Below are 20,947 nucleotides of genomic sequence, written 5' to 3'. Positions count from 1 at the left end.
GCGCTACCGGCTTCACAGTTTGCCAGGCAGCCCCCAGACCCTGCGCCCCCGGCCAGCGCTTCCCCAGCCTTCTTAAACAGAGCCAAAGAGTCAGGGGAGGAGCAGAGCCACCGCGGGAGGGGAAGTGCCTGGCCGGCATTTTCCCGGACATGTTCGGCTTTTTGGCAGTTCCCCCCAGATGGGGATTTGAGTGCCGAAAAGCCGGACATGTCCGGGAAAAAACGGACGTATGGTAACCCTACCCATGACAGTTCCCGACGGGGGGAGGGATAGCTCAGTGGTTTGAGCATTGGCCTGCTAAACCCAGCATTGTGAGTTCAATCCTTGAAGGGGCTACTTAGTGATCTGGGGCAAAAATCTGTCTGGGGATTGGTCCTGCTTTGAGCAGGGGGTTGGACTAGATGATCTCTTGAGGTCCCTTCCAACCCAGATATTCTATGATTCTGTGTTAAAGTACTAGGGGTTTTTTTGTTTGTTTTTGGAGCTGTGTGTGTGTGAGAGAGAGGCTCTCGCATTTCCTTCATGCAAGCTGTCCCAGCAGCACATCCTGTTTCTGTCTGGCAAGACAGATGTGCATAATGTCCAGCAGAGTAGAAGTGTAGCCTTTTTCTGCTGAGTCAAAAATCTTCACAGATGTCCCTGGAGCATGCTCAGAAGTAATTTTTCAATAGCTTACAACTTTGTGATTAGCCTGCCAAGCTTTTATCAAACTTGTTCATTTCATGGACATGCTCAAAACAACAATAACAACAACAAAAACCTATTTACATGCCAAGTTTTAGGTTTCACTATTCAGCTGGTTTTGAGTTATTTGTGTGAAAATAAATTGAGGCAATTTCTTATAATGGGGAAAAGTGGTTGGGTTTATTTCCCCCTGCAGCATCACATAATTTAAAACAAGTTGAATTGATTTTCTCCAAACTTTCTGCAAAAATTCCCCTTTCACCTTGGATCAAGTGGAGAAAATGTCAGCCTCAAAGGTAAGAATAAGGGGTTATCATTTAAACCAATTTGCAGCCTTTACGGCAGCATTTGCCATAACCAAGCTGCCCTAGATATTTAGCCAATTGGATCACTCAGTTGACTGGACACAGTTGTAATAACTGGGCCTACAAATTTACCTTAATTGTAAGTTCAATGGTGAAAAGTGAATGAAAGGTCATAAAATGTCACAATAACCTATAATAACAAATGTTGGGGAGAAAAGATGCAATAGGGAGACAGACCAAATTAATCTAAACAAAAGGGCCTATTAATATAATTCAAGGACTGTTAAGATCATGCCTGGTAAACAAGAGAAGTGTGGGACTGGAAATTAATGAACCAAAGTTGATGTGTTGGAAAATAGGCCTAATTGTTGGACAGAATAATGAGGGGATGGGGTATTCCTTCCATCATTCTCTTTTGGGGTCCTTAAGAGACTTTGGGATGGCGGGGTAAGCTGGCTACCATAAAGCTCGCTGATGAAAAGACAGGAGATAGGGAAGGAGCAAGCCTCATCATCATGGCTACCTCCATCTCCTGGGACCCCCTTGACCTTTATCATCCTATCCTGAAAGATGTCCTAACTGGGCCAATAAAGAGGGACCAGATGACAGCACCATCTCCACTGACTCCGGTTAATGCCAAATACAAGCTGGGTGTGAGACTTTGTCATCTCCTGTGTGTCCTTTTCCTTCCCCACCTTATTTCTTCTCTTTCCTCTCCTCTCCTCTCCTCTACCTTCTGTCTAAAAAGGAAAGCCTATTACCAAAAAGGCAACTAATGCAATGCCCTAAATAGCCCGATGCTGGTACCAGTTTGCCAGGTCTCGGAATGACTGATACGACCATGTGCTGGGCCTGTGTTTTTTGCAGCAGCGAGGCTGTAAGTCAGAGTCAACACCAGAGACAGAAGCTGCATTGTTTTTAATCTTGGCTGATCTTCTTCATGATGAGCAGCATCTTACTCCCGCCTCTAGAAGACCCTGTGAGGCCACCTATTGTGGAGGAAGATGCTGTTCGGTCACTGTAAGGGAATCACAATCTGGCCCCTTATTTTTATTTTTAGTAAAGATGTCAGCAAGACCTGAAGTGGCTAGTATTTTGTCATGGTGCCTGATCCAACTTCCATTGAAGCGATGCATCTTACTGATTTCAAAGGGATTTGGATTGGACGAAGGTTGTGGAGTTGGAGGTTCTGCACGTAGCCGGGTACACCAGACATTCCTCTGATTTCACCAGACATTCCATTGTCAAAGGTCCCTCAGAAAGACCTGTGCAGCTGTTATAATACTGCAAGTGCACTTCAAAGGTATAACCAAAATAAATCATTTTTATTGCTCTACTTGAAGCCCGTCCCTTACATTTTGGACCCAGTGTGGAATAAAGCACATTGCAGTCTAAAGCAGGTATTATGCATGCACTGTATCAAAGTGTTCAAAAGAAGAACTGAAATAGTAAGTGCAGATCAACCAGTTCAGGCCACCAGAGACCACAGTTTCCTTCCACCTGTCAGAACCTTCATTACCTCTCTGTTAACAGTTCTTCCTTCTGAAACTTCCTGCTGCTTCCCACACCTCTCTCTCCTCCACAGGCCTCTCTAGATAATGTTTCCTATGCAGCCTTCCTGTTTCTTCCCTGTGCCACATGTGTCTGTAAAGCTTCGTCTGTTGGCACTGTCCTGCTGTTTCACCTGCCACCTCCAACACCTTCCTCCATCACAGAGCTTCCTCTGTCAGAGTCTACCGATACCTGCTGAATTTTGAAAAGTGAAAGTCTCTCTCTCTCTTCGTTTTTAATTCCAGCCTGGCTGAGGAGGACAATGACAGCTTTAGCTATGATACTTTGGAACTAGATGGTAAGTAAGGGGAGGTTACCAGTCTGTAACCTTAGCTCTGATCCATGATCGTGATTCCTTAACTCACCAGATTCAGATATTATCCACCAGCCCTTATGATCACATAAAGGTGTAACACCTCCTGGGTGTGGTGTTCTGTCCCATCTAATGGCACCGAGACCACTTAGGCCTGGTCTACACTGGGGGTGGATCGACTTAAGATACACAACTTCAGCTACGAGAACAGCATAGCTGAAGTCGACGTATCTTAGTTCGACTTACCTCCCGTCCTCACGGCGCGGGATCGACGGCCGCCGCTCTCCCGTCGACTCCGCTTCCACCTCTCGCTGCGGTGGAGTTCCGCAGTTGACGGCAGAGCAATCGTGGATCGATTTATCGCGTCTACAACAGACGCGATAAATCGATCCCCAATAGATCGATCACTACCCGCCGATTCGGTGGGTAGTGAAGACGTACCCTTAGAGAGAGATTAATGAGTCTGTTACAGTCTTAGCTAACAGCCATGTGGTTTTTAGCTCATGCAGTAGAGGCTCATGCATTCAGCCCCCGAGGTTTGCTCCCGGGGTCTGTCGGCGTTACATAGGGTTGGAGGAAGGAGGATACATGATATGCACTGGCTTTCCATTATCACAGGCAGAACTGGGATAGGAGAGGGATGCCTGACGTTCACTGACCTCCATTAACGCAGGTAGAACCGCAGCCGGGATATAAAGGATTCCCACCCTCACACCTTTTGGAAAATGTAACAATTAAGACCAAATCAATCCGCACAAGATTTTCTTTTTTTCGTATGGAGTAGACCCCAGTAGGCAGGCCTTCTGAGGTCGAAGCTCTGTGCTGGGTTCTGCCAAATCCAGGGACTGTAATGACCAGAAGGGACATTCAGTGCTGAAAAGGAAACAAATGACCTTTGAACCTTGTATTTTAGAAAATGATGTTGGAGCACTGGCTGTAGAGGGAGCTGCAGCTTATTTAGTCCAAACCTCTCTCAGTGGGAGTCACAATGAGAAGTGGTGTAGGGGCAATGGCTGTGGAGCAGCTCTCTGATCCCAGCAGGAGTTGTTATAGGGAATGGGGAATGGTTTCTGGCTGTTGGAGAAAGAGGTAGTGAGGACTAAGCAAGGGACTGGGAACCAGGAATTCCTGAGTTCTAATCCTGGCTCTGGTCCAGGATGGATGTGTGATCTTTGGGCATGTCCCTAAACCACTCTGTATTTCAGTCTATCCCTACATAGAATGGGGATAATGATGCTTTTCTTCTTGGGCTGTTGGGAGCGTTAGTTAATATTTGTAAAGAATTTCTCAAAGGGATTGTTACATGCCATCATTCTGTCACTGTTCCAGTGGCGCCGGAGCATTTATCGAAAACCATTTCTGTGGGACTGCTAATTTACAAGGTGCCTTACAGATATCAAGGCATCCTCTGTCCTGCAGATTTAACAATCTAAATAAGATGAGACACAAAAGCACAAGAAAAAGCCCAGGTTTGCGTTTCAGAAGAGGAAAGGCAAGGTGGTGATTAGTGATGAGAAGGAGGGAGGAGCTATTGCTTGAAGAAGTGGTCTTAGGGAGGGATTTGATTTAGAGGAGAGAGAGCGCATTTGGCTGGTAAGGACTAGGTGACCATTCCAGGCTTAATAGACAGCATGACAAAAATATGAAGCTGACAGTGACCGAATAGACTTTGGATGAGGGGGATTCTCATACCTGCCTCCAGGGCTGGTGGAACCCATTCCCTGCTCTGAATCAAAATAATGTGTCTCTCCCCCATCCCCCCACCTCAGGCTTGCCCTGGGATCAGCTCCGTCTGCACCTTTCCCCAGTCTCTGTTTCCTCATGGCATCTGGAATTCCTTCTGATTTTTGTGTCCTTTTTCAGATGAGAGTCATGACAGATACTCGCATGGAGCTCCCTCAGTGCACTCCTCCTCTTCCTCTCACCAGTCTGAAGGCATGGAAGCCTATGACCTTGAGCACGTCAGCTCCATTTTTAGGAAGTTCTCTCTGGAAAGGTATTTTGGGGATGCTGGTTTATTTGCCCAAGGCTGATCTGGGGGTAGAAAGGCTACCCACGGCAGGGTTGCCATCTTTAAATGCAAGATATTAGATCACTCCATGAATCTCAGAGGATGGGATATCGTAGGACATGGTGATATCACAATGTTGCATGGGCAGTTCGCTTCCTTATGTCCTCATGTCACAGTGCAGCAACACAACACGTTATGTTGGGACCATTTATCCTACAAACTGAGACTGTGGTTGACTATCATGACTATCTCAGAAAAATCAGGGGAGGAAGGTGATCTGAAGAAAACAGCTTTATCCTAGTGACCTTGTTGTCTCACTGCTCACTCTGCCATCAGACATCTGAGGCTGTTCAGTCTTGTTTCAGCATTTAGGAGGTGCCCAGATGCTGCTCTCTAGTATAACTTATGTAGTATTGTAGCAGAGAGGACAGATTTCTCAGGGGTCATTAGATCCTAGCGCTTGATAAATGTAGAAAGCTCATTTGCATGCCCCGCTCCCTCCCCACATTTGTCCTGAGTGGAGAATTTCTATTTTGGTCCCAGACTAGTTGAGAGAAGCTGAGAACTGCATTGTCTAAGCTGTTTATTTGTTTCATGAACACAGACCTTTCCGTCCTTCTGTGACGTCTGTTGGTCGCATTAAGAACTCCTGCCACACTATCCAGCGCATCACACTGAATGGAGACAGCCTCAACTCAGAAATCACTCTGCTGGGGGGGAATGACAAAGGAAGCTTCATCAGCTCTGTCAAGCTGGGATCCCAAGCAGAGAAAGCGGGCCTCCGGGAGGGACATCAGCTGCTTCTGGTGAGCATTAACCATACAACAAACAGTGTGTGCTTATTGCACTAATCCCCTTTGTTTCTTTTTTCTTCTTTTAATTCCCTAGTAATGACAAAACATGAGCATCTCTGCAGCCAATATTCCTACATCTTTAGATCCAATCGGGAATCCTGCTGAGTGAGTCTGGAAGTGGGGGTATTTGTGGGCTTTCCAGACACCTGCACAATTACAGCTTACAATCACTCCATCTGGAAGAAGCTGGGACAGGAGTGACTGCCACCTCCTTTTACACCTTTCCTTATAGTAATACCCCTTGGAAAAGACTAGCACGGGAGTGGCTGTGAGCTTTCCCTGTCATCTCTGTCTTGTGTGTTTGCTTGTTTGTTTGTTTTCTCTTGTTCAGTTTGTAGAGGCTGGTAGGAGGCAGCGTGCTGTGAGAGAAACAGAGCCCTGATTAGGCAGCCAAACAGTCAGCCAGTGGCACAGGTGCAGCAAACAGAGCTGTAAACAGGGGAGTTTGAGTGGGAGTTTGTTAGGGGTAGGGATGTGTGGTCCTCTGATTTTGATCTGGTGTTTGTTTGGGTGTTTGGGTCTGTGTTTGTTTGTTTGTTTGTTCCTTGACAGGAATTTAGGCGGGAAAGCTATGGCAGGTACAGAGGCAGCAGTGGTAGTGACCCAAGCCATGGAAGAGACAATAAAGATGACCGGATGTGGAAGCTGTGGGATGTACATGATCCTACAGTGGGTACCTGAAAAAACTTCGTTTGTATGAAGTTCCACTTGATAGAGCTGATGGAAGAGAAGATCCGAGGCATGGAGATGTGGGGAAACTATGGTGGAGTTTCGAGCTGGATTTGAGCAGATGATGGAGCAAAGGCAAGAGGAGGCTGAAGGGAAAAGCCAAGACTTGCAGATGCAAGCTGGACTCAAAGGACTCAGAGCAGAGCCTGATGGGTGAGGAGAGTGATCAGTGGAAGCATGTGACTATAAGAACCAGGCTGAGGAAAAGCCTGGCTGGTGAAGGAGAAATAGAGCTCAGGAATGGGTTTGCTGAGTTGTAAAACGAAGAAGGGGCAAAGCAGGCTGTAACTGAAGCAGGGAGGGCAAGGAAGAAGAGAAGAGTGGCTAGTCCTACAAGAAGAGGGGAAGAGTCAATGGAGATAACCAGAGTTCAGAGCCCCAGGACGATACAGGATGACTTGCAGAAGATTGTAAGGCAGAATAGAAGACAAGAGGACTCGCAGCCAGAAAGAACAGGAGGAAGGCCGGAGAATTACACCATCACCAGAAAAAGGCAGGTCTACATGATTGGGGACTCCCTACTAGGAAGAACAGACACGCCTGTCACCAGAGCTGAACCAGAGGGTATGCTGTCTGCCAGAAGCTAAGATATGGGATGTGGACTTGAGGCTGAAGAGGATCCTAATGGAAGCAAAAAAGAATGCACTGATTATCCTTCATGTGGGAACAAATGACACAGCTAGATTCTCACTGGAACATATAAGGAAATGGAGGCTCATGTGATGTTCAAAGGGATTCTGCCTGTCCCTAGAGGAGGAGAATGAAAGCGAGACAAAGTTATGATGATCAACAGATGGCTCAAGCAGTGGTGCTATAAGGAGGACTTTGGGATGTTTGACCATTGGGAGGCATTCGTGGACAGAAGACCGTTCTCATGGGATGGACTCCACCTGAGTAGGAAGGGAAATAGATTTCTGGGATGGAGGTTGGCACAACTCATTAAAAGAGCTTTAAACTAGGAACTCGGGGGGAGATGGTTGGGAGAAGCTCATGTAATCTCCATGTCCGATTTTAACATTAAGAGGAAGGAAAATCAAGTAAGAATGGACACAGCAATGGAGAAAGGAATAGCTAATATCGTTCCTATTTTTTTAAAAAAGCAGGGGGAAGTAATCCAGGAAACTACAGGCCTGTTAGTTTGACCTCAATTGTACACAAGGTCTTGGAACAAATTTTGAAAGAGAAAGTAGTTAAGGATATAGAGGTGAACGGTAATCAGGATAAAATACAACATGGTTTTACAAAAGGTAGATCTTACCAGACCAACCTGATCTCCTTCTTTGAGAAGATAACTGACTTTTTAGACAAGAGAAATGCAGTAGATCTAATCTATCTGGATTTCAATAAAGCATTTGATACAGTTCCACATGGAAAATTATTAGGTAAATTGGAGAAGATGGGGATTAATATGAGAGTTGAAAGCTGGATAAGGAACTGGTTAAAGGGGAGACAACAACATGTCATACTGTCAGGCTGGAGGGAAGTTACTAGTGGAGTTCCTCGGGGTCGGTCTTGGGACCAATCTTACTTAACAGTTTTATTACTGATCTTGACACAAGTGAGAGTGTGCTAATAAAATTTGGGAGGTATAGCCAATACAGAGGAAGACCAGAATATCATACAAGGAGATCTGGATGACCTTGTAAACTGGGGTAATAGAAATGGGATGCAATTTAATAGTGCAAAGTGCAAGATCATGTGTTTAGGGACTAAGAACAAGAATTTTTGCTATAACCTGGGGATTTTTCAGTTGGAAGAGACAGAGGAGGAGAAAGATCTGGGTGTATTGGTTGATCACAGGATGACTATGAGCTGTCAATGTGATGCGGCCATGAAAAATGTTGTCCTAGGATGCATCAGGCGAGGTATTTCCAGAAGAGACAGGGAAGTGTTTGTACCATTACACAAGGCACTGGTGAAACCTCATCTGGAATATTGTGTGCAATTCTGGATGTGACGGGATTCCCGGGGTGCAGCCTGTGACCGTGGGACCGCTGTTCCCCCTGAACTCTCTCCAGCCTGGGTTGCCTCTCACAATGCCTTGCTAGTGACCAGCAGCAAATCCCTCCAGGGGCTGTTATCACTTAGCACAACTGCATGTGGAGACCCAACACCTAGCTAGATTGCATGAATGCTCCCAGAGCCACTCATGAATCACACAGAGAAAGGCACCAGAGTCAAATCCCCCCAGCTCCCAGCACTGTACCTCAGGAATATACCATTTTGCACTGCGCAAGATGAGCAGTGCAAATTTATTAATTGGTTCTCCACTTCATCAATGGAAAGCGGATATACACCAGGCTTCGTATAAAACCTGAGCAAATTCACCACACACTGCAGGCAAACTCACTGGTAAAGATAAACAGTTAAGCAAATGTATTGACTACAAAAGATAGATTTTAAGAGACTATAAGCGATAGGCAAAAAGTCAGAGTTAGTTACCAAAAGAAACAAAATATAAGCACAGTCTAAACTCTCAACCCGATTAGACTGGGCAACAACTAAACTAAGCAGTTTTTCTCACCCCACTGGATATTGCAGTCCTTAATATACTGATTGGCCCTTAAATCTGGGCCAGTCTCCTCTCTTGGAGTCTTCAGTCTTCTTCCGAGTGTCTTGGTTGCTTGCAACATAGGTGGGGACAGGAGAAAGGCGAAGCATGGGCCTGCTCTGTTCTGTTTTATAACCTCAGTCCCATGTGCTTGGGATACACAAGTCCAGGCATGTCTGGTGGGCATTACTGAGTCTCCGGGCAAGGTTGAGCAATTCCCCTGGTGTGGCCTCATGCAGGTGAGTCATTAAATTGTAGTTCCCTTGCTGGACAATGGTTGTTGATGGGTTGTTTGACACCCGACCAGGCATTGGTTACTTTCCTTGCTGTTGCCACTGGGGAGCTAATATCTGGCTGATTCCCCAACTTACGGCATGTTTTAGTGACAACCATACAACACAATTCTCATAACTTCATATGCATTAATGATATACATATATGGATAAAGAAATGACTTTCAGCAGATCATAATCTTTCCCCTGATACCTTATAAGGCATGCTTTATATGTAAGATCACAATCATATAAAAATGAGGAATATGGGGGTTACAGGACACTCCCACAAGGTATGGAATGTCACATTTGATATCCCATGTTTAAGAAAGATGAATTAAAACTGGAACAGGTGCAGAGAAGGGCTTACTAGGAGGATCTGAGGAATGGAAAACCTACCTTATGAGAAGAGACTCAAAGAGCTTGGCTTGTTTAGCCTAACCAAAAGAAGGCTGATTGTTCTCTATGAATACATCAGAGGGACACATGTCAGGGAAGGAGAAGAATTATTTAAGTTAAGCGCCAATGTGAACACAAGAACAAATGGATATAAACTGGCCAACAACAAGTTTAGGCTCGAAATTAGGTGAAGGTTTCTTACCATCAGAGGAGTGAAGTTGTGGAACAGCCTACCAAGGGAAGCAGTGGGGGTAAAAACCTAACTGGCTTCAAGACTGAGCTTGATAAGGAGGGAATGGTATGATGGGACTGCCTACAATGGCATGTGGCCCATCTGCAACAGCAGTAGCAAAAATCCCCAATGGCTGGAGATGGGATACTAGAAGGGGAGGGCTCTGAGTTACTACAGAGAATTCTTTCCCAGGTGTCTGCATGGTGGGTCTTGCTCACATGCTCCGGTTCTAAGTGATCACTATATTTGGGGTCAGGAAGGTATTTTCCCCCAGGTCAGCTTGGCAGAGATCCCTGGGGGGGTTCGCTGCCTTCTGCAGCATGGGGAGCACACATCACTTGCAGGTTTAAACTAGTGTAAATGGTGAATTCTCTGTAACTTGAAGTCTTTAAACCATGATTTGAGGACTTCCAGTAACTCAGCCAGAGGCTAGGAGTCTATTTCAGGAATGGGTGGGTGAGGTTCTGCAGCCTGCAATGTGCAGGAGGTCAGACTAGATAATCATGATGGTCCCTTCTGACCTTAATGTCTACGAGTCTATGAGCTGTTATCCTTAAAACTGTTAGACCCAGTAGCCACTTCTGCCTGGAGAAGCTGTCATTGTGGTAGCTCTGTGGTTTTGTTCAGCCCCCTGGCTTGTGCACCATTCCCTACTATGATTCCTGCAGGAACTGGACATACTATGAGCTTCCCCCCGCCACCAGCATTGCTACACCCTTCCCTATTGCTGCTTTTGATAGGAGAAGCTGGGTGAGGAATAGCTGCTGGCTTACCCTAAAGCCATCATCCCTATACCATTCCCAGTAGTGACTCCTACTGGGGAAACATGGATTATCATGGAGTTACAGTTCCACCAACTTCTAGAATTTCCAGAGGAGAGAAAAGAAGCTACAGACAAATCATTTAAATGTAATTGCATTGCTAGCAAAAATAGGCAGGTTGTTTAATCTAGAAAGAAACTACAGAATGTAATGGGTGGCATAATTGTCTCACACACTGAGCTCACAGCTAAGAGTATCTCTTTCATCTAGCTGGAAGGCTGCATCAAAGGGGAAAATCAGAGCGTTCCCTTGGATACCTGCACAAAGGAAGAAGCACACTGGACAATTCAGAGGTGCAGTGGACCAGTAACACTCCAGTATAAATCAAACCATGAAGGTAAGACCTAAAGTTTGGCTCATCACAGATTGCCAGAATTCTAGTTAAGGCACGTCCTCTGCTAGATCAGAATTCACTGAGCCAAACACTGCTTTTAGTTGTACTGGTGTAAACCTGGGGTAAATCCATTGGTTTCTATAGAATTACCCCAGATTTACACCAATGTAACTGAAAGCAGAAATAGCCCATACATCTGTCATCCCAAGAGTCTGGAGAGCTTAGTGGGTGGGTCATTGGAGACAATAATCACAATGTGCCAGATGATTTTTGTGTACTATTTTCTGTGATGTAACATGGTGTGCTACGTTTTCTTTTACACCTCTAAAGTCTGATTTAACAGTTACACTTTGGAGTTTACTTTGTTTATTACTGTTGCACTTTTATCTTATCTTTAACGGCTGAATGGAGTTTGGTTTTAATGATCATGGCTTGTAGTAATAATTTGGTATTTTGGATTAAAAATTGCATTCCAAAACCCATTTTTTACTTGTGTAGCTATGTTGGCCCCTTCTTTATCCTGGTCAGGGGAATTCAGTTGTACAGATCATGCTGAAAGTGATTTCTTTGATTTTCCTTTGATGTTTAAGTAGAAAAGAATATCACCCTTTTTTGAGCACCACTTGGCTGCAGATAAAGCATGTTACAGATTGTGGGAGTGCTAGTTACAGCTGTTAATGAAGCGAATAGCCTGCCATTAGGCCACCTGGTAGAACTCATGTTATACTTGCAGGATTAAGTATAGCAGCTTAAGCTTTTCAGCCTGTGTCTTTGTTGGGAAGTTCACTGTTTTATGGATGATTTGTATAAAACCTACCAGAAATGATGTTGCCTAAATGTATCCTTACAACAGGAATCTCTTATGGACTGTGATACCTGCAGCGTGAGCTGCTCCCAGACCATTCCAACTAACACTCTAGCAGTATGAGTTTCCTCTCAGAAGTGCCCTGTCAATTTAAACTAGGATTTCAGTGTGGTGAACTTCCACCACAACAGTGTCTACTCATTGAAAGCTAGGAATACAGCAGCACTTGGCCACAGATTGACCATGCTTGGCTCCTTCCTTTGTTGCTGCAGGTTACAGGAAACTGCTGTCGGAACTGGATGAAGGATTGATCACGTCAGGGGACTCATTTCACATCCGTCTGAATCTGAACATCTCTAGCCAGCTGGACTGCTGCTCCCTGTCGGTGAAGTGTGATGAGATTGTGCATATTCTTGACACCATGTACCAGGGGAAGTGTGAGTGGCTGTGTGCCAGAGTTGACCCTTTCACTGACAGGAACCTGGAAATGGGGACCATCCCCAGCTACAGCAGGTGAGCATAATGCAGGCTGAAATAGGACAGTGACTGACCATGAGCAGCAACTATATGAGCACTGTTGTGTGAATCAGTACCTGCTATAATGGGGGGAGGTGCAACTCTCAGAGTTGGTGGTCAAGACGGGTGTTTGGTTGCAACATAAGCATAAGCATGTGAGCATAAGGGTTCTGAGGGGGAGACCCCAGATTTTATTAGGAGACTGTGGGTTTCTCAGAGAGCAGGATAGGAAGATGTACAATGGAGACCCCCTTTTCCTCAGCTGTGTACCACAGTCCTGCTGACTATTTTGTTCCGTGTCTTCACTGTGTGATTCATCCATTCCTCGTTGCTGTTAAATAAATTAAATTAATAGAGATATCCTATCTCCTAGAACTGGAAGGGACCTTGAAAGGTCATTGAGTCCAGCCCCCCGCCTTCATTAGCAGGACCAAGTACTGATTTTGTCCCAGATCCCTAAGTGGCCCCCCTCAAGGATTGAACTCACAACTCTGGGTTTAGTAGGCCAATGCTCAAACCACTGAACTATCCTCCCCCGTTCTCTTTAGTCTTTTCCCAAACATTGACCATTGCATTCCTCTAGATGATCTCAAATGCGTCTTCTTGATCCACATGTTCACTGTTTCTTGCAGAGCCCAGCAGCTCTTTCTGGTGAAGCTACAGCGATTGATGCACAGAGGCAGCAGGGATGAGACGGAAAGTTCATCCAACACTCTTCGAGCACTCCGGGTAGGTCTCCACAGCCCGGGTCTTTCCACACCAATTGCTCCAGCACTCTTTATTGCTCACTACTTCATCTTTACGTTACATTCCTGTTGTGAATCACTGTCTGTAAGCTTCCTTTGGTCCACTCTGTGGATAAGTGTCTTGTGTCTCCATTCCTTTTACCCACAGTGTTTCCTGCTCCGAGTCTAGCTCCAGTATAATTTTAACTCCTGATGCTGACAGTGAGAAGTCTCCACATGTTTAATATCCACTCTACCTGGTCTCTAGTCTCTTTAAGTCTTCCACACCTCTAACCTTCCAAAGGTCTTTCCCTCAATCGTACATGGGGAAGAAGCTGTGTTCTTAGAGCTAATAATCAGAATTTCTTCTCTCCTATCTTGAACAAGCGTCTAACCCTTAGAGTTCTCTTTGTCCCAGGCCCAAAGAATCTGTCTCCTCCAAAAGTATATCCCATGCAGAGAAGTGGGATTACTGTATCTTCTGTGCATCAAGTCTTCAGACTTTTCGCCCTACTCACAGTGATACTGGGTTAAGTCTATTCCTTTAGCCCCAAGAGTTCCTATTATGTACACTAGTACATTAGTTTTCTGCTGTATTAGCCACCTTGTGTGCACCTAGCACTCCTTTAACACACTTTGGGACCACATATAAGAATGCTTCCAATAATGCAGAGATGCTACAATCACCATTTGGATTAGACTTCAAACAAGGCAAAGCACCAGATGGTCCTCCAGTCTCCTCTGATCAAGTGTCAGGGTAGACGGCAATCACTGGCATAAAAGCATGACTGGATGCAAATAGCCCTGCCATCCCACAGTAAACTAGTCACTGCACAGGTGGCCTCTGGTCAAATCTCTAGTGCAGACACAGTCACAGAACTTCCTCTGAAGAGAGGCATGTGGGGAAGTAGTAACAGGAGCAGAGTTTCTCAGCCTAGGCAGTGCTAGGTCTGTAATTTGCACAGAATACTCCTTAACTTTGTAATGGGTATGAATGCTAACAAGTCCCTATCTCCTTAACTGTAAATAGCCGAATAGCTGCTCAAGGCCTGTTTTGGTTTTTGGATGCTACGATTTACTGAAATTGATCTTTTCCTGTACAATTCTTATCAGAATACACTGCAGCCAGAGGACGCACAGAATGACCCCAAAGCCAGCCCTCGCCTCTCCCGTGCAAGCTTCCTTTTGGGACAAATTATACAGGTAATAAAGTTAAAATTCTCCTCTACAAAACATCAGAGCATGATTTTTCACTGGGAGTTTTGAGTCAGATATCTCTTGGTGATATTCTCAGGTATCATGTTCTCTCAGAGTCTAACTTCCCGTGCTGGAGACATTGTCCAAGTGCTTATGATTGTAACAAAGAGCTTTAACATATAAGAAATCTGATTGATTTATACTTTCTAACTGTCCCTGTCATGCGGGACCTTTAGCTTTTAATACTCTCATCTCCATTATTAATATAATCTGGATATATCATACAGCCCTGCTCTGAAGGGCTAAAATGGACCTCATCTGAAGCATGACAATAAATTCTCTTGGCCAGACTAACTCTCTTGGTACTTAGGAGAATGAAATCCCAGAAGAGAATAGTTTTTTAATTGGAAGGGCAGATATTGTGGAGAGGATGGCAAATGGGTGGGTGAATGGTATGATTCATAGATTCCAAGGTCAGATGAGACCATTGTGATTATCTAGTATGAACTCCTGTATAACACAGGTCACTGAACTTCCCCCAGACAATTCCTAGAGCAGATCTTTTAGAAAAACATCCAATCTTGATTTAAAAATTGTCAGTGATGGAGAATCCACCATGACCCTTGGTAAATTGTTCCAATGGTTAATTACTCTCACTTAAATATTTGCACCTTATTTCTAGTCTGAATTTATCTAGCTTCAGATTCCAGCCATTGGACCATGTTATGCCTTTCTCTGCTAGACTAAAGAGCACATTATTAACAAAAATCCCCAAGGGTGTGGTTGGGAAGGTTAGAGAATGCACAGGTGGGGGAGTGAATATTTGGGTGGATGGTGTATGAAAGAAGCATTTTGTTGGGTGTTAAATTCTGCTATAGGAAAAAAGTGTTGAGTGCTGACAAGCTAAAAGTTGGGGGTTGCAATAAGGTAAGGGTACAGAAATGGGTAGTTTCTGGAACTGCTGTGCTAACATTCGTAGTGGGCATGCTACTCCCCAGTGAGTCCATCTGTAGTAACTCTGTTGATGCCGGAGGGTTTTGAGAAAGAAATAGAACATGACTCATAAGTAGAGAGAACAAGAGGAAAAGAATTCCACAAGGGAATAACAAAAGCTGAAGGTCAGATCTACGTTGTTTAAAATAGCCCTGGAATTCAGCCAGCATCTCTGTGGAAGGGTTGGTGAACGTGTAGCCTTGTTTTTGCTAGACACAGAGGTAATTCAAATCTGGTAGATAATGGAAGGGGACATGGAGCAAACAAATATGTGGAAGAATAAAGAATATAATTCCATACAATGGGTGGGGGGTCAAGCCTCTTTGTTTGCTCTTTCAGTTTGTTAGCAGGTCTGAAAACAAATACAAACGTATGAACAGCAATGAGCGAGTCCGCATTGTCACTGGCTATTCCTCCAGTCTGGCCCGGACCTCTTCTGAAGCAATGAAGCTGTTGCCTGATAAACTGGAAGGTAAGGACATAACAGCACGACAGGATTTTACGCCCACTTGACATAGGTTAAATGACTACACAAGTGGAAGGCAGTGCACAATCAGGTCCTAGGCCTTTTCCATATCTAATTTTTATGTTCTGCATGTGACTCAATCCTTGGAATTTTCTGGAGAGTCGGGGGAAGATAGCTCTTGAAAACAAGTCCACTGGACTGAAACGTCCTATTTTGTTGACAACTGTTCCTAGGTTCTCTCCTGTTCTTCCTTCAAGGTGGTATAACTCTAAGTAGTGAATTAGAGTTAAACAAAGGAAAATTTAAGCTGTTAATCAGGAAAAATGTCTAACTGAGTGGTCTATTTAGCTGTGAAATAGTCTCCCAAGGAAAATGACAAGGGGCCTATTGCTTGAGTCATTTAAAACTAGACTGGACATTGCACTGGAGAATATACTGTAGGGAACAGTACTGCTCTGGATGGAGGGATGGATAAGATGACCAACCATGCAATTCCCTTCTCTAATGTATGTGATTCTTCTACATCCTTCTCCCAGTACTGGTGAAGAACAAACTAGATTGTAAACGGTCTCCTCTTTACCCAGATTTGGATTCAGAAAGTGAAATCAATAAGAGCCTAAGTCTGATCCCCTATAGTTTGGTGCGACCAATCCACTGTGACCGGAGGCGCCCGGTCCTCTTCACTCCCACTATGCTTGCAAAGACCTTGGTGCAGAAGCTTCTCAATTCTGGAGGTGCCTTGGAATTCAACATGTGCAAGCCAGGTAAATGTGTAAAAGATTGCAGTATGTATTAAATTTAGCAAGCCTTTTTACTGTAGGCATACACATTCCAGCTGCTGGGGACTCCCAGAGCCATGTCACCACCCAGCATACCTCCGGATCCTGCAATGTGACAGTTTGTAAGAACATTCTGAATTTGTCTGAGATATCCATCATAAATGGTCCTGAGGTGCTGTGTCTGTGAATGTTATACATGTGTATGTTCTATAGTTGCCATGATACACTCCAGGGACTGGCATGTTGTGAGTGCTCTTTGTCAGTACTAATGTGTTTAACTCTAGGTAATGTGACATTTTGCTCAGCTCGTGTCTAGCTGTTGCTATAATGATGAATATCTTCCTTCCAACCAATTATAGGTTTCTTTCCAGTCCAGGGCATGAAGATCTTGCATTTGATCTTCTCCAAAGACTGGGTTTTTGAATGAAACTCTTTCTTGTTAACTGTTTACCATTCAAAGCAGTATCCTGTACCGCAGGGTTTCTCAAACAGGGGTCGCCGCTTGTGTAGGGAAAGCCCCTGGCGGGCCGGGCCGGTTTGTTTACCTGCCCCGTCCGCAGGTCCGGCCGATCGCGGCTCCCACTAGCTGCAAATTGCTGCTCCGGGCCAATGGGAGCTGCTGGAAGCGGTGCGGGCCGAGGAACTTACTGGCCGCTGCTTCCAGCAGCTCCCATTGGCCCAGAGCAGCGACCTGCGGCTAGTAGGAGCTGTGATCAACCGTACTTGCAGATGGGGCAGGTAAACAAACCATCCTGGCCCACCGGGGACTTTCCCTACACAAGCGGCGACCCCTGTTTGAGAAACCCTGCTGTACCGTGATTGCTCTGGGATACACTACTGTCATAGTTCCAATTAAGCGCCACCTCTGTTCCACTCACCAGACAGCTATGAGGTGCTGAATCCCTTGTGTTTTAAGCCGGCAGACTATGAACAGAGTACAGTCACTCCCCCAGTTTAGGATCCCTAACACGCCTTCAGAGTACAGATCTTAATCTGGCACCCCCTCCCGAGAGCTTAGACTGCACAGCCTAGTCCCTAGAACCAGTGCTGGCCCCTCAGGATATGTCTTCACAGCACAGTTATCTCGGGTTATAACTTGATTGTGACCACTAACTCAATTCCCATCCACACACGCTAATCTCTAGCTTGAATTAATTGGTACTGTAGGCTTGGGCTAGCTATCCCATTGGTGGGGTCTTGGGCTGAAGCTCAAGTGCTTCTGAGTAATCCAGCGGGGATGCAACAGCTTAAGTTGCAACCACTCCACAGCAACTAATCAAAATGCACCCTCAGACTCCTGCCATAGCTTAAACGCACCCTCTTTCAGATCTCCACCTGCAGTTTTGAGGCTTCTGGGTTTCCTCTTGGGGGCACGTGGTAAGGTGTAGCACATAGCACATACAGACGTCGCACAGGATTCTAACACATTATTGCTCTTTCTTAATAGCAGGAGACACACAGCCCTATACACAAATAATAAACCGTATGTGCATTGCACTGCCTTAGTTTCTCCACCATTTCTGGAGCATTCTGTGGGCTGGAGTCAGAGTCCTTGAGGCCATCCAGCATCCTTCCATTGCAGTGCATGGTTTGTGTTCTGAAGCATGGAGCCTTCTCCCCCTGCTCACCCATGCCAACTTTGGCTGGCCGGTCCATCCTCTTCCCCTCTCCTGCCCACACTTTCTGAGTGTCTCCCTGTGAGCTCTTTTATAGCTTTTCAGTTCTTCAGTCAGGTGACTCCTCGATCAGCCTGTTCTGATGACCCCAGACCATGATACTTCAAACCTTTTTTTCTCTTACTTAATTGGCCTCTCAGAGGTGGTAAGACAACTCCCACCTGTTCATGCTCTCTGTATGTGTGTATATATATCTCCTCAATATATGTTCCATTCTATATGCATCCGAAGAAGTGGGCTGTAGCCCATGAAAGCTTATGTTCTAATAAATTTGTTAGTCTCTAAGGTGCCACAAGTACTCCTGTTCTTTTTGCGGATACAGACTAACACGGCTGCTACTCTGAAACCTGTCTTAGGTTAAAAACTATCTGTTCTGAAATCCCAGTACCCTGGTCTGTGTTATTATGAACAACTTAGACTGATATAAATACAGTAATTTTAAGAGTCTAATTTACTCTTTGCCATTTGTATGGTTTGTTTACTATTCTGTATTTCATGCACCTTGGACAGTGAAATTGGTCTATTGCTAGTCAGATTGATTTTCAGATTCCGAGGCTCTGTACAGTGCTGTAGAGTTTGGTTTGCAATGTTTATTTAGTATGAGTACAAGAGCTGGGTAAGCTCTTTGGAGGAGGGACCATCTTTCTGCTATGTGGTTGTCCAAGACCTAGTACAACGGGCTGGGACCGCTTAGCCCCATGGCAACACCAATAATAATGTGGTGATATAGTAATCTATTACTGTGTGAAATGCTGTCTCAGCTACTGTGTAATATTCCAGCCTTGTGATTTGGTGCTGTGGAACATAGTTGCTCTTTGATTTTAGGTGTTGGTATAGTTTTTACTGCATCTTCTTGTTGTCATTGGGTGCCTTGATTGTATTGTGGTGATTGCTCAGAAATTCACTGGTGCAAGCCATATTTGAGGCTTCAGTTCAATTAAATGAATGAAATGAGACCAGCACTCAAGAAGACGCTTGGTCTTCTTTCACTGTACCGTCAGAGTCCTGTCTGAATTCCTGCTGGACAGTTTCTTAGGTGCACATATTATGTGAACCCGCTAACCTTCCTTTCATCCCCCTCCCCCTCCAGATATTGTAACAAAGGAAGAGTTCCTAAGGAAGCAAAGGACAGAGACTATCATCTTTTCCAGAGAGAAGAATTCAAACACCTATGAATGCATTGTACCTGCCAATATTGAGGCCGTCACTGCCAAGGTGAGGGTTGTGGAATGTAGCCAGTATTTAGGCTATCTGCGAATCTGTCTACAGAGCGGGTTGCTTTTCATAAACAAAGTGGTCAATTAACTGCCACATTAAGGGCTTATGTTTTCAGAGTAACTTCTTTTTTCTCCCTTTCTCATCCTGTTCCCAAATTTCTATTTATCTTTCCCCAAATAGCTTTAGCTTTGTGCAGTTATTTTTCTTTTCTTTTTGATCCTTAGCCATATCCTTTTACATTTGTGCTCTCTCTCTGTGATGGCCTACCTTGATAGAGTGAAATACCCTTTCATTTCCTACCCACTCTTCCCTAGTCAGTCCCCCTTTTGTTTTGTCTGTGTGTGAATGCAAAAGAGAGAGACAGGGACCTAGACAAGGAAAAGGATAGACTGGGATGCAGAGAGAGACAATGATATGCAGTATAAAGATAACATTGTCAAAGACAGAGAGATAGCTTCAAATACAGTGTATTTGTTACACGGTGGAGAAAAACAGAAGGATTAAAGTGAGTAGTTGGTTGTTTTTTCAGAAGTAATTACAGTATATGTTCTCTTTGAACAAAGACCACACCTGTGCATGTGAATATATAATATATGTCTGACTTTATTTTTTATTTATAGTATTTTAGCTTATTCGTTATCTTTAGATCGAGTCACTCATTTTTAAACCTTTGCAAAAGGAGAGCTCTCATACTGAGTACTAAAATTAGCTTTTGTCTGATTGGCTAGTTGTGAATTCATGGGAGGAGTCTGGACCTGAAATGTACATTTGATGTGAAGGTTTTACATCAGGTCTGATGAATGAAGAGCAGTTCACCTGACCCTGTTGAGATATGTCTGTCTGTATCACAAGATATTAGTGCTGTGGATGTTCCCTCATGACCCTGTTATGCCTTTATGTTTTTAGAATAAGCATTGTCTGCTGGAAGCTGGAATAAGCTGCACAAAGGATTTAATCAAAGCCAAGATATATCCCATTATTCTCTTTATCAGAGTCTCAGAGAAAAACATCAAGAGGTTCAGGTAACATATCAAATCTTTCGAACATATGCTATTCTGTCTTTGTCACTGAATAACTCTATAGTCCAATGACTTTATCATGGCGGGGAGGGGGAAGAGCTTTTTCTTGCTAATCTAGTACTTCAGTATGTCTCTATTTCCTCCCATGACTCCTCCCCCTCCTCCCTGGAAATATGACCACTGTAGTAGCTATGAGTTGCCCCAAATCCAGCACTCTGTCACCACTCCTGATGGCAGTGTTTGTTGCAAGAGGATGGCACTGGACTGGACTATCTGTGTGCTCCCCCATACTAAGCACTCCTGTGCCGTTCCCTACTGGGAAAGGTTGGGTCTGGAGTAGTGATAATCTCCCTACAATGAGCACTGTTTCATTGTTCTCCATGATAGTTTTGGTGGGAGAGGACATGACCGGAGAAACTGTCATTTTCTAGCTCTCCTATACCCTTCTTTATATCAACTCTTGCTAGGATAGAGGGAGATTGTAAGGATTCACTTTA

At 44.6% G+C, this 20,947-nt stretch overlaps 1 protein-coding gene across 5 annotated transcripts in view; it reads left to right on the top strand.

The window, feature by feature from the left end:
• CARD11 (caspase recruitment domain family member 11) overlaps positions 1–20,947 on the top strand; it is a 184,482-nt gene that overhangs the window by 159,329 nt on the left and 4,206 nt on the right. For all 5 annotated transcript variants that reach the window (XM_042853132.2, XM_065560141.1, XM_042853130.2 and 2 more), the window contains 11 exons: positions 2,786–2,838; positions 4,717–4,849; positions 5,469–5,670; positions 10,933–11,059; positions 12,134–12,374; positions 13,010–13,106; positions 14,216–14,305; positions 15,632–15,764; positions 16,343–16,522; positions 19,304–19,428; positions 20,338–20,453. In XM_042853132.2, the coding sequence (XP_042709066.2) occupies positions 2,786–2,838; positions 4,717–4,849; positions 5,469–5,670; positions 10,933–11,059; positions 12,134–12,374; positions 13,010–13,106; positions 14,216–14,305; positions 15,632–15,764; positions 16,343–16,522; positions 19,304–19,428; positions 20,338–20,453 (1,497 nt within the window). The remainder of the gene's footprint in view (positions 1–2,785; positions 2,839–4,716; positions 4,850–5,468; positions 5,671–10,932; positions 11,060–12,133; positions 12,375–13,009; positions 13,107–14,215; positions 14,306–15,631; positions 15,765–16,342; positions 16,523–19,303; positions 19,429–20,337; positions 20,454–20,947) is intronic.

Source organism: Chrysemys picta, chromosome 10 (assembly GCF_011386835.1).
Source record: "Chrysemys picta bellii isolate R12L10 chromosome 10, ASM1138683v2, whole genome shotgun sequence".
In the NCBI taxonomy this organism is placed as follows: Eukaryota; Metazoa; Chordata; order Testudines; family Emydidae; genus Chrysemys; species Chrysemys picta.
This window is presented reverse-complemented; position numbering and strand designations above follow the sequence as displayed.